Consider the following 14,315-nt stretch of genomic DNA (forward strand, 5'->3'; position numbering starts at 1 on the left):
TTGATAACGAGTTGAATCACTTGATGAGAAACCCGAACTCCCCACACTAGCTGTATACCTACATAACCCGAAGAGCAGAGATCCAATTCACATTCTCCCTCCCCGCAAAATACAAATACCCTGGCTTTTGAGTATTTTGAGTTGAAGACAAGAAAGCTCACTTGCGCTTGTGGGAAAAGCTGCTTTAAGAAAACAAGAGGAAGTGGAATACATTTCTGCTTTAAGAAAACAAGAGAAAGTGGAATACATTTCAACAGCAAAACATTAAAAAAAAATGCACCACAGACACTGCATCACTAAGAAAGCCAGTAACTTTACTGAATTGTCTGCAAAATACAAATTATACCTTATTTCCAGCAGGAGAAACTTTTGAAAATTCCCCACTTTTATTCACTACAGACAGCTGAATTAAGTCCCTTGAGATACACAGATGTAGTTTAACTTAGTTATAACATCTTGTCATCTAGTGGCGACAAAGTCCAGCTTATGCCGCTGTGAGCCTCTATTTGAGTATTTGTTGCAAATGCTTGTATGCCCTCATTTACAAGCTATTTTAATCACTGTCATTTAATGGAAACAAGTCCCCAGAAAAAGAAAAAGAAGAAAAATGATACAGCAAACCATCTGAAGCAATCCAAGTCCTATGCCTACAGTGACCCAGGGCGGCTTCGTTCAAAGAGAACACTGGTTCTGCATTCAAACCACAACAGGATCCGTCTCTTAGCTGACCTCTCTGAATTAAACTGAGGTATGGATCAATTTGAGGTATGAACAGGGAAGGCAAAATGCAATACTCGATTATGGAAATAACCAAAATGGACAAATTTAATGTAGAAGATATGTGGCCTGGATTGCTCCACATCTTTGGTTAAAACATATTAAGGAAAGCCTTTAATTACATCTTGTAGTCTGAAGCATTCTAACAGACACCAGTATTCCATCAATCTTCAAAAGATCTGGAGTGGCAGGAAATTAACGCCATATAAGTGACGACATCACAGCAGATGGCACGAACGGGAACAGATGAAGTATGCCATGCTTAGGCAACAGCCTTTATTGAGGGTTCAAGTGGCTGCTTCTTTAAAAAAAAAAAAAACCACCCTTTTTTTTGGAAAGAAAAATACAAAGCATTTACTCTCTGGAAAAACAAACACAAGGATAAAGCGGGTGAAAAAAATGCTATCTCTAAATTAAAAGATGGGTATGTAGGAAAAATAAATACATAAAAGTGTGAGAGGGCAGACATTCTTTTAAAAAGTGTATTGGAATTTTTAAAAATCTTCACTTTAGTTAACTTTAAAATGATCTGAGGATGACAGGTATTTTTATATTCATTATAAAATGCTAAATTCCACCTTTGGGAAAAAATAAGCCATTTTACTAAAAAACACAATTTTAAAAAAGGTTGAAATGAACAGCCCTCCATGCACCAATGCATACAGGTTGTGCAGCTCGCAGATATTGCGTCAGTGTTACCAGTATTTCAGCTTAATATTACCAAAAAATCTTCTAAAATAGGATTAGATATAACAATACTTGTAAGCTGTGTAAAATGCCACTTAGGGTTCTTTTACTTGCAGTGAAGAATGTTGCCTAAAACGTTGCTCTAGGATGGGTTATGTAAAATAATACTCCCTCAGGGCTCTGCCCTAAACTCCTGAATACAAAGGATTTACCATGATAAAAACCCAAAACCATACTAGCTTTGCAAATACAACAAATGGTAAATTACAGATAAGGTATAAGGGCAAAGATAGTGATGTTTACACAAAGTGACTCATCACAATCAAAATTGTGCTTCTTCTCATTCAATCATCTTTAAAATATTCTCAGATTATCCCTTTGCTGTCTTGCCACCACTTTCTATGAATTCAGTGGTGGGAACAAGAGATGACTGGCATCCATTCTCCAGTGATTCTGTTCTTTCCATGTTCTTATAAAACTATTGTCAGACCTGCTATGACTAGCCAAGGCTTCTGCTGGTCCTTTAGCTTACTTTATCTTCAGCATTTAGAAAATCACTTTTTCTTTGTTGCTGAGGCAAATTGCAGGTAAAAAAGAGTAATATGGCTATTTTTTCATATTTTCACATAATGACCCTTTCCCACCCAGTGGTAAGTTATTGATAAAGTGTTCTGAAATGACAAAGAACATTTGTGACGTTTGCATATTTTATACACATCAAGCTGTAAGGATAGATTGTTAAGAATGGGGTCAAGTCTATGCTGAGGAAAATGATTTTCCTTAGTTTTTCCCGTGTGTGAATGTGTGTGTTTTTAGGGATGACTTTCTGTTTTTCCCCTGCATAAATGCTTTTCTCTTGTGTTTCATGGATACCTTGAGGAGTGGGATAGATGAAATGGTTGATAAGAGTTTTTCTTGTTTGATTTAGTACATAAAAACGTTAGTACAAGGCAGGCTAGCATCCTATATGGATACAACCAAAGGTGCATTGCAGTCTAATTGTGGATTTCAGATCAAGTTAAGAAAAATATAGCCTCGTTAGTAAGGTCTCTTGGCTTTTGCCACCCAGTGGCAGCCTTTTACAAGGAGAAACACATAGCAACTATGCAAGAAAAAGAAAAAACTGGATCAGAAATGTCCTACACCTGATACAGCAGTGTCGATCTTACTGTCTTATCTTCTTTGCTGTGTATGTCAATGTGTACGATTGGAAATGAATCGACAGATCTTCACATTCCAAGAGAAGGAAAAATCATTCCTAGACTGAAATCTCTTTTAAACAATATATATCAACTTTTTTTTTAATGGCACTCACTTTTTAAAGGGTCTGAAAATTAATCCCTTATAGACGAATATTAGACAAGAGTCATCATTATTTTTTTTTAAAAAAAGGGACATAGAGAGGTTCTTTAATGGGATTTCTTGAAATGGCTATTAAATCTCTTTATTGAAGAAAAAATAGATGACATACATGCTTTATGCAGAAGTGACATTTGGGGGTCCTGACACATCGGGATTGTTCAACAGTCCTATATTGCTGACAAGATTATGGAGGGTCAGTTAAAATAATTAAAAACGGATGACGAAGCAACTATCCCTTTTCCTGCTTCCTTCTTATCTAGCACCCAGTCCTTCACATTTTTCTTCTGTGGGAATTTATAACTCATGCATCAAGCAAACTCCATATCACTTGTTTCTAGGGCTATACTGGCAGGACATGTGCCCCAACACAGCTCTCTATTCTGGGCATATTTCTTAAAAGCATTATCAAATTCTAGGCTGAAAACCAACCAGAAAATTTAGGATATGGGCAAGTTTAGGGTATTTATTCACTTACTGAATTCCAAGATGCTTGGTGAAATGGTGAGATCAGAAAGGGGCCCTGCATTTGATAAAAATGCAAAAACAAAAACAAAAAATAGCATGAAAGAAACTAATTAGTATATACAATGGAAGTCAGTTGACCCAATAGATTGCTAATGGATTAAAAACAATTTAGGGTGTTGCAATGTGATATGTTCTAATCCCACAGGTTATCCTTTTGACAGCTGACCTTGAACTTATAAAATGTATGCAGAGTCAAAGAAAACAGAAAGAAAATAGTTACTCAAATGTGCAACTGCACAAATATACCCCCCTCCCGCTATTAAGATAACAAAACTTCTGCTATTACCATAATATTATATATATTAGAAAGCTATACACAAGCATGTTAATTTCACAGATTTTTTAAAAGATTCTTAATATTTTATATAATTAGAAATACACATTTCAAAAACAAAACTTCTACAAAGAGAAAACAGTTATCTTGGTTAGCAAAGCATGGAGTTCCTCATGGCTTGGGTAGGGTAGTGCTTTCTATACAAAAAGTCCTTTTTGGTTTTTTTACAGGACTGTTTAAAATATTAGCGAAGCTATCAAGGGGGAAAAAAACACATTTTGGCTTAAGTAAACTACAAAAAGCCACAAATGCTTTGCAAACTCTGTCTTACCTTTTATATGAAAATAAGCAAAATGTAATGTACATATTTTTATATTTTTATTTAATAAGAGATGCAGACCCAGATTTATTTATTTATTTAATTAAATACGTTAGCCCTCAAACTCCACATTTTTTAAAAATAGGTATGGTCCTCTTTTAATGGTCATCGATCCTTTTTTCATGAGTGCCATACATCAAGGATGTGCCTGCAGGTTTGTGAGCGTTCTCGGGGTGGGTATTAGGTGACCTGGTGTGTTCCTAACGTTTAACCGTGGCCACCCTTTGCCGGGTCTGTCCAAAAACATCTATACACTTTTCTATATGTTGCATAACAGCTGCTCTCTCTTTCAGTAAAGATCTGCCGCTTTTGGCAAATGTTTCCTTTTGTCTATTTACATGTAAATAACGTTGAACCTGCAACATGACACTATCTATTGTAACATACATTTTGCAAAGGAGCACAACAGTGAAAAGAAGTTAGCCTTAAAATCTATTTTGTACAAGTGTTCTGTTGTACAACTCAAGTGCTAAGCTTATCTCAGCATTTCTGTTTATCTTTATACTGTATCACTGAGGCAATTTAAAAGTACTTTTACAAAACAGAGTACCTGACTTTTTTTTTTTCCACACACAGCACATATAATGCATATCGACCCCCCTTCCCCATTAAGGTATAGCACACACACACACTGCAAGAAAAAAAAAAAAAAAAACTATTAAGTAATAATCTGATCATGTTGCCCATCCTTCAGAGAGTCGCATGCGCTTGACTGAGGGACTTTCCCTTTCGTCCGGCGAAGGTCTGGTGAGTCCAATGGGGGAGTGGAATTCGTTCCGGTGATCCTCTCGGTCGCTGCCGTCGTAGGAACTGCTACAGCTGCTCAAGCTGTCAACAGGAGATCTCCCCGCCTCGTGGCGCGTGTGTTGTGGGTATCTCGAAGGGGTGGTGGTACGGTCTCTAGGAGGAGAAACAGGTTCTGACTTGATGTTGAGGCTTTGAGTAGAAGGCAGGGAGAGATTTGAACTCTGAGATAAATGAGTGCTAGTGCAAGCTCTGTAGGAGGAAAGGAAACCCAGTTACAGATTGAGGAGGCCTGGAGCCCCCAGGAACTCACAATTACATAAAACATCAGCTTAAAGATTTGCAGCGACATCAGAGCATGCCCAGGGGAGGAGAGCCAGCGTGCTTGAAAGCACTTGGGGGCATCGCCTTCTCCGAGCGATTGGGATGCTTCTGTTGATTTGCCCGGTGATAATGACCACGTTTAACTGGTCCAGGCCTCTGAATGATACCTCTAGTCTCCCTAAATGTACAGGTTACAGCTTCAGGAAGCTTTTAACAAGACACCCTGGAAAAAGCATTTTCTATGTCCCTGGAATTTCTCCCCAGACTAGTTCCAAAATATCATCCAAGAGTTAACGATACAGCGTTTAGGTTCTGAATTAAGACTTCTTTGATTTACTAATGCCTGTGTTTGAAAATTACTGTAAATTGCTTACTAGGGATATAAATGTTTCCCTCATTTTAATACATACATTAAGTTGCCTAGTCTTCAGAAAACGTAAAGAGAATCCAAATTTCAAATAAATAGAACCCATAAAATGCTACCCATAACCATTTCTGATGAAAAGCTTGGGAGGGGGAAAAATGGGGAAGGAAATTTTCAGTACTGGCTTAAAAACACTCAAGACTTCCTACCCCACTAAAACTGGTAAGAGAATCTGACTTTCCTCATGTTTTCTCAGTTACATGGGATGAAAATACTACACACAACTACCTGAATAAAACTATTGCTAGTCTCTCCCTGCTAAAGATGCTAAGGAGACCACTCCTCAATTTATTATTGTCATTAGTTGATGCACGTTGTAAAGAAGGATTTACTGTGGTTTTATTGTGTTTATAACCCTCAATCCCCATTAATTTCAGGACAGCATAACTTGCTCTTATTCCAAAACGTGGGAGAATTTGATACTTGAGGTTGTGAAGGGAAAAGCATTAAGCCTTTAGGTATAGACTAGCAATCACAATGACTTTGCTCAGTATAAACCATAGTACTATTGCTGACATCAATTTTAAGATGCTTGTATTGTTCTTATGTTCTAAGTGGACTGACATTCACAGCTAGAGCCAGTGTTAGTAGCCCATGTTGTCAACAGGGAGCAGAAATCTCTTTTTCTGAGGAGAGTTGAGGTAAAAAATAATCCATACTGACACACCTATTTAAAACAAAGGAGAGCAAACCCACCTATGCATGCAGGTGACTATGTCACTTCCCAATGAACAGAATCAGATGGTACTCAATACTAAAACTGTCATTGTAAGCAGTGAGAACATGGGTATATATTTCAGAGGAAAAAGAGGAATAACTTGGGGCTTGGTTTTTCGGAGATGCAATTCAGATTCAAGATATAAAGAGATACAAAATTAGAAAGGAATTTATCTTTGAGTGATGTTTTATACAAAAGCACCACCTACTGGCAAAGAATTACTTTCCTTCTCTTATTAATAGATGAGCTAATGTTGAGAATAACATAAAGGAGAATTGTTTGTTTCCTTAATAAGGCTTGCTTTCCTTTGCTTTTATAATATTACAGAATCAAAGCAGTCTTAGCATTTGTATCAAGATACCACATGGAGTGTCATTTTCAATCACCTGTTTATACTTTTATTTATTTATTGCTTTTATTTTATAGTGTCTTTTTTTTCTTTTTATTTATTTTTAATTGAAGGATAATTGCTTTACAGTATCAACTGCCTTCTATTAAAGCAGATAGTGAAGTAGTATACTAATTCTCTAAGGGTTTTAATTAAATAATCTTTAAATAAAGAAGATATTGAAATGAGGGGGGGGGAAGCACCTGTATTTCAAAAGGATCCATAATGGTGGACTATTTTATCTTGGTTCAGAGTTACTTAATGATTCATTTTGATGTGAGAGGAAATCATCTTCTGATTTCTGGAATAAAGAATTTTATTGGCTCTGGATGAGAAAGACTATTTCACTAAAATTTAATTAAATGCTTCTACTATGAGTCACACACCTGTTTAATGATGAATGTCAATTAAGTGTCTGAAAATAAAGTGGCATATCAATAAATACTTTTGTCTGCCCTCTGACATTTAGATTGTGTCTTCACAGGCAGGGTGACATGAAAAATTAGAAAACAATATTTGGTAAGTTGAACCAGTATAAGCAGTTAATCTCAATAAACTGAGCAAAACATAATTGAAATGATATTTCTTTAATACAGCTTTTGGAAGCTGCTTTTTCTACTTATTCACTCTTCTCCTAAAGTCAGCTGGCTTGTAGAGATTTTGCTATTTCTCTTCCTCATAAAAGATACAATACTTATTGTTTATCCTTTCCTTCAAACAAACAGGCTAGTTCCCAAGATAAGATAAACTTAGTTGGTGGCATTTCATTTGACACTGAAAGCATTTATGAAGCATTTTGAGTAGTTCTGGGGACACTGAATTCACAGTAATGAATTCTAAGTGATATCTTAGGTTCAGCTTCATTATACTGTGCAATGGGATTTAGAACAGAATGATGTTTAATTGCCTAGTCTCCATTATCAAAGAAGTATGTTCTTGAAAAGAAAAAGGAACATTAACACCACTTAATGAGTACGTCAAGGCTGTATACTGTCACCCTGCTTATTTAACTTATATGCAGAGTACATCATGTGAAATGCCAGGCTGGATGAAGCACAAGCTGGAATCAAGATTGCTGGGAGAAATGTCAATAACCTCAGATATGCAGATGACACCACCCTTATGGCAGAAAGTGAAGAGGAACTAAAGAGCCTCTTAATAAAGGTGAAAGAGGAGAGTGAAAATGTTGGCTTAAAACTCAACATTCAGAAAACTAAGATCATGGCATGTGGTCCCATCACTTCATGGCAAATAGATGCGGAAATAATGGAAACAGTGAGAGACTTTATTTTTCTGGGCTCCAAAATCACTGCAGATGGTGACTGCAGCCATGAAATTAAAAGATGCTTGTTCCTTGGAAGAAAAGCTATGACCAAACTAGACAGCATATTAAAAAGCAGAGACATTACTTCGTCAACAAAAGTCCGTCTAGTCAAAGCTATGGCTTTTCCAGTAGTCATGTATGGATGTGAGAGTTGGACTATAAAGAAAGCTGAGCACCAAAGAATTGATGCTTTTGGACTGTGGTGTTGGAGAAGACTCTTGAGAGTCCCCAACCAGTCCATCCTAAAGGAAATCAGTCCTGAATATTCACTGGAAGGATTGATGCTGAAGCTGAAACTCCAATACTTTGGCCACCTGATGCGAAGAACTGACTCACTGGAAAAGACCCTGATGCTGGGAAAGACTGAAGGTGAGAGGAGAAGGAGATGACAGAGGATGAGATGGTTGGATGGCATCACTGACTTGATGGACATGAGTCCGGGAGTTGGTGATGGACAGGGAAGCCTGGAGTGCTACAGTCCATGGGGTCACAAAGAGTCGGACACGACTGAGTGAGTGAACTGAATTGAACATCACTTAGCTATACTAGACTCAGAGATAAGCATGTTGGTCTACTTGTTCTTGAGAATGCAGTTTTGATAGATATAGATAACTGTGAGATACTTCCTATGTGTGGGTGATGAGGAGGTGCGTGGGAGACAGAAGCCAGATACGCAAGTTCCCACATCCCACATCCCCTGCTGTAGGATTCCAGCTACTGCAGAGGCCTTCCTTCCAGCTGGGAAAACACCTACCTTCCCCATGGTGTTCAGAAATGAAACATGACTGGAGAGCTTTGTTCAAATTTCCTACTGCCTCCGCCTGGAAATTAGACTATCCAACTGTATTTAACCTAACCTTTTAAAAATCATCTTAAAGTCATCTCTCAGTGTGTACTGAATACCCACATTGTTAAGCATGATGATGGACATGCTTCTAGAAGATAGGTTGTCTTTTTTTTAGATGGTAGGAGAAAAACACCAAAACATTTGAAGGTCACTTTCTCAAATATTAGTATGCGAATGACTTGTGCTAACCCTTGATGGCAAGTTCCTTCTAGTCTGCTCTATCCCCTGTATCTGGTCAGTTTATGCTGTTTTTCTAACTTGCTTAGATAAAATCAGATACTAGAGAGTGCTAACAGTATAGTTTTGAGGATTTAAAGGTATTTCCATGAGCGAAATATGACGATCTCTTTCATAGTTTAATTCTGAGAAAGAACCATGGTGACCCTCTTGGCTATGGGGAATATTTGCTTTGGTGGGCTGAAAGATATTTTACTCTGCTTTGAACACTGTATCTACTGGAAAGAATGTGAATCCACCATACAAGTACTTGAGACTAGTTTGGCTTGGGAAAATATCAATTTTTCAACAAGTGACTGACATTGTAAGGAATAAAGATAGATCATATAATTTATTTTACATAAGTATTATAACGTGATTTTTTTGTTTTTGAGTTTAAGATTTAATCGTGTGAGCATAGGCTAATCCATCTGAAGGAATCTCCTTCTGAAAACTGTGTGTGTGTGTGTGTGTGTGTGCGTGCGTGCGTGTGTGTGGTGGGGGTTTGAGGAAGGAAGGAAGGAAGGAAGGAAGGGAGGAGAGAAGAAAGGCAGGCAGGCCAAAATTAGAAGGCCTGGAAGGGGTATCTATTTGAGGGATAAGGGAAGTGATTAAGTGCAATAAAAACACACAGACTAAATTCAGAGTCAACTCGTGCACCATGAGGACTGGTGTTGAAAGCAACCGGAACTAAACAAAATGCTTCATCCTCGACTGTTGCAATTCAGTTCCTCACTAGTCCAGGGCTGTCCCCTCTTTCTCATTTACTGAAGCTGCTGTTAAGGGCAACAGAGAATTAGATTCTTCCCATATAGAATAAAATAAAATTCTCTTCCCAGAAGCGAATTAAAAAATTGTAGGGTAGTTAAAATACATAAATCCATGTATTTTCTATGTAAAAATGCAAATTGTCAGGTGTTACTGCAAACAAAAGAAAGCCATATCAGAGAAAATAATATGACTTTTGACACTGATCATCTCTAAGGAGAGCTAGTCCTATAATGGATGAATTTTGGGAAAAGTCAGAATGGGGACCCTTACTTTTGACAAAAAGCAATAAACGGTGGATTTACTGCTGAACCACGGAAGTACAATGCCGTGTGTATGATTTTAAGAATGCCTGTGGGTACAATGTACTTAGTGGTAACTACCTGAAAAAGGTATTGCAATACACGTCTATTTGGATAGTTAAACATTTCTAGCAAAATTTAAATGTTATCCTAAAAAGAGATATTGTGTTGCTGATCAATATGTGCTATATCTTCAAAGTTAATCTTTCAAGGAAGCAGAGCAACAGTGTCAAGAGAATTTATTTTATTTTTAGGTTAGAGTTTCAACAATAGTGATTAGTGAGGAAAATGCACGTAAGCAAATAGTAGCTGGGTATAAACTCCACAACCAGAGCACTAATCTATGTGAACTCAATTCCACGTGAAAGCTAGTGGGGCTGGAGAGGGGTAAGAGAAGCTCTGATATCAATCAGTAATTTTTATTCTAATTAGGATTTTATTCTCATTGTCTCCTTAGAATATGAACATAGAGCTAGCTAACTATTTTAACCAAATGGCTCAGCAGAAGGGTAAAAGTGGAGTAAACAAATAGCATTTTTCTAACATATAAAAATGGGTTATCTTTAAATATTTTATATCCTCCTTGCATTTTCTTTTGAAGATTAACTGAAGTTTTGGAGTTCTTAAACTGAAAGTCAAGTCTTTGGTTCATGTTTTAAACTTAAAAATAAAACTAATGGTTTACAAGCAGTATTATTTGTGAATTTAGGGCTTTTTAAGATTTGAACCTTTTCATTGATAAATGACAGGAGTTATTTCTATAATATAGACATATCTCAAAAGTACCACAAGGGGGCGGAAAACAGACACCTTCTGACTTCAGAAAACAACCCAAACTATTTTTATACCCAAATTTAAATAATTAGTGTGTGTGTACATATACATATATGTATATTCATACAATATCTATGAATACACAACTATATTATGAGTATATTATAAATATATGAGGTCTGTATATCAGTGGAATAGGTGACCCTCTGAGTAACAGGCTAACTATGCTAATCACATTAAGAACTATGCGGTTTATGCGAAGCGAAAAAGACTCTGAAATAGTGCAAAAATTCAAAGAACTAATAACTGTAAATGTTTTCTTCTGTCCCATGTTAACTATGTGAAAGCTTAACTGAAGAGAACTTAATCACTGAGAGCAGTGGAAACAAATACAGCCTAAAACAACAGGAGAATAAAATGCCCTATTATCACAGAGCTCCCCCTCCTCATAAAGAAGGAAAGTGATATTTCAGCCATATGAAAGATATTAACCTGATAATTACTTTCAGATTTTGATCCGGCAGAAACTCACATCCTCTAAAGGGACATCAGAGCACAAACTCAGAGGTTGCCATCTGTCACTTTAAAAACGCGTTTACGGAAGTGTGTTATGGAAGAAGTAACACTGCTTACCCCAGCTGGCTGAGGGCGGACGGTGGCATGCTGTGCAGGTGCTGCTGTTGCCAGCCAGTTACTGACCCAAGATGAAGAGCGCTGGCGGTGTTAAAGCCAGAGAGAGATGACAGGTCTGCACTACTCAGAGAGTACTCTAGAGCAAAGACGAGAGAAGAAGGCAAATGATTTACTTTGGAAATTACCAAATGGAGAACAGGATAATCATTTTCAATTTTTAAAATATTCTGTTATTGAATGATATGCTTAAAAAAAATTTGGGCAGGGAGGGAGATAAAACATTAGGGACAATTTTAATTCAAAAGAGATATATATACTATGCACCAAAAATTAAGTATTCCATGAAAACTTCAACATAGTACGGCAAGCAATTTCAGTTTATTAGAACTACAATCTGGCATCACAGGCAGGTATCTAGTATTTGATGATCTAGAAACGTTTTTTAAACAATCCTGAGAAAGTGAGCTTTCTATTGTTCAGTCAGTAAGTTGTGTCTGACTCTGTGATCCCATGGATTGAAACATGCCAGGCTTCCCTGTCCTTCACTATCTACTGTAGTTTGCTCAAACTCATGTCCATTGAATTGGTGATGCCATCCAATCATCTCATCCTCTGTTCCCCCTTTCTCCTCCAAGCCCTCCATCTTTCCCAGCATCAGGGTCTTTTCCAATGAGTTAGCTCTGGCCGAAGTATTGGAGCTTCAGCTTCAGTATTACATCAAAAAAAAAAAAATTAACAGCTCATTTTCCTTGAAATTGTTCTTCTATGTTGAATTCAGGTTGGGTTAACAAAACTTTTGGTCACTAAGAAAGAATCATGTGGATATTCACTTTGTCTTAGTAATGAATAGGTAATGGTATAATGATCTGAACACCACAGGTACTAAATAAAGCTTCCTAACAGACTAATAGGTAATATCATTTTCATTTTGCTTTTTAATAGAAAGTATTTAATATATTATTCGAACATGGCAAAACTACTCACCGGTACCATATGTTGTTGAAATGGCTGATGGATATCCTCCCATCCCTTGTCCTGGTAAAGTAGGAGTTGCTACGGAAACCACTGGGGTAGCCAATGACTGAGCAGACTGGGAGTTATTTATCCTTTGATTCTTTTAAAGTAAATAAAAAGATATTATGGAATAGATTTTTTTTTAAACTTAAAAACACTAGATTTCAGTATTAGTTTTGCACATAAAGCGATAACTTGGTACAAATCTCATGAAATTAATCATTTAACATGTGTCTCTATGAACTCTGCCAACCCTATCATTTACAATCCTTCAAGAGACCAGCTGTTGCCATAGTAACCCATTACATCAGTATCTCCTAGGCAACTGAACTAGTAACAAGTACCATAGCTTTATTATGGGTAAAAACAGACTATGTTGAAAACTGATGAAATATGTATACTGTACTTCCATTGTTTCAGTTTTTATTCAAATGCAAATTGAAAAAAAATTAAAATCAACCACGGTGGTTTTTATGTTCAGTTGTATATATAGCAAAGCAGATGGGTAGAGGGTTCATGCCATGTTTTGACCAGCAGGTGGTGCTCTGACCACTTTTTTTCAGATTCTTCTAAAACTTCCCTCAAACTACATGGTAAAACAGCTAACGTGTATATTTAATTCCTTAGAGCAAGGAGATTAAAAATTCATATACACTTAAATATCGTGAGAATTTAATTCTTAGAAAAATAAGTATCTTTGTGGCTTTAAATAACTGAGGACATTTGTTTGTTACAATTGTACTATAAATTAAATCCAAAAATACACTGAAAACATGGGCCTTCACTTACAGAGGGTAAAACAGAAAAATAGATAACCTGGTATTTCACCTGTAAGTGATACTTGAAATGATTTCTAAATAATCAGTGTTGACACACACTAACTCCCCAAATCTCTCCATGTTACTGCTGCCACCTCTCGCCTAACGGCGGCTTTGGGTTTTTCCTGGCACGTAGCACTGAAGGGATGTGCCCTCACCACTTACCAAGAGCAGGTCGACATCCTCAGACTGAGAGCATGGGGAAGGAGTTTTATTAATTAGTGTCTGTAAATATTTATACTTGGGCAAAATCTTTTCAACAAAAGGAAAAGCATCTTCTGACAGGCATGACAGTTTAAACAGCTTTAAAACCCAGACTCTAAAGACAACTCCTTACAAAGATATTCTTTGTTTCCTTTAATGAGCGGTTTGTCTCCAACCTGAAGACAATCTATCCAGTTTTCAGCACAGGTCAGGGTTTCAACCTTCATTATTTCACCACCACATTTTGAGAAAAAAAAAGATGGTACTTTGAAAGTGCACTTGCTGGAGGAAGGGGCAACTGCACGTAGCTAGCACTGACAGAGACCTGACCCACAGCTCATGGGATCCCTGGGAAAGCATCAGTTTTAAGGCACTTGGAATCAATCTGCTGATAGAGACAGCCTGCCATGCGTGGCCCAAACTGCTTGGTGATGGCCTGTGGGAGGTTTTATTTATTAGCCCCAGCCTTTTCCAAAGAGAATGTTGCATATTATGTGAATTTTGGGGGGTTGATATTCAAAATTAATCTGCACTGTGCCATAATAAACTAATCAGCTTGCAGGACCGTTTTACCCTGAAGCTTGCCACAGAGCAGAGAAAGAAAAAAAAATGTGTTTGCAGAATGATCTAAATTTGTCTACTGAATCTTGGTTTTAAATGTTCTCTCGCTCTTAAGCAAAGCTAATTTGGAGAACATGGATGTGAGTCTCTTTGTTGTTGAATTTGGGCCCACAGATTTATCTTCACCTTAGTCCTTCAGACCCAGGAGAAGGAAAAATGATAGCTTCCAGGGATATTATTTATATTTCATAT

At 37.1% G+C, this 14,315-nt stretch overlaps 1 protein-coding gene across 10 annotated transcripts in view; it reads right to left on the reverse strand.

Annotated features, from left to right (window-relative positions):
- Positions 1-293: 293 nt before the first annotated feature.
- The window catches only part of MEF2C (myocyte enhancer factor 2C), a 179,062-nt gene continuing 165,040 nt past the window's right edge, over positions 294-14,315 (reverse strand). For 8 of the 10 annotated variants that reach the window (XM_070373115.1, XM_070373112.1, XM_070373120.1 and 5 more), the window contains 3 exons: positions 12,451-12,580; positions 11,467-11,602; positions 294-5,000 (listed from right to left, as the gene is read on the reverse strand). In XM_070373115.1, coding sequence (XP_070229216.1) covers positions 4,679-5,000; positions 11,467-11,602; positions 12,451-12,580 — 588 coding nt within the window. In that variant the 3' untranslated portion in view covers positions 294-4,678. The remainder of the gene's footprint in view (positions 5,001-11,466; positions 11,603-12,450; positions 12,581-14,315) is intronic. The other 2 variants (XM_070373117.1, XM_070373119.1) reach the window with 1 other exon arrangement.

Source organism: Bos mutus, chromosome 7, assembly GCF_027580195.1.
Source record: "Bos mutus isolate GX-2022 chromosome 7, NWIPB_WYAK_1.1, whole genome shotgun sequence".
NCBI classification, from domain to species: domain Eukaryota; kingdom Metazoa; phylum Chordata; class Mammalia; order Artiodactyla; family Bovidae; genus Bos; species Bos mutus.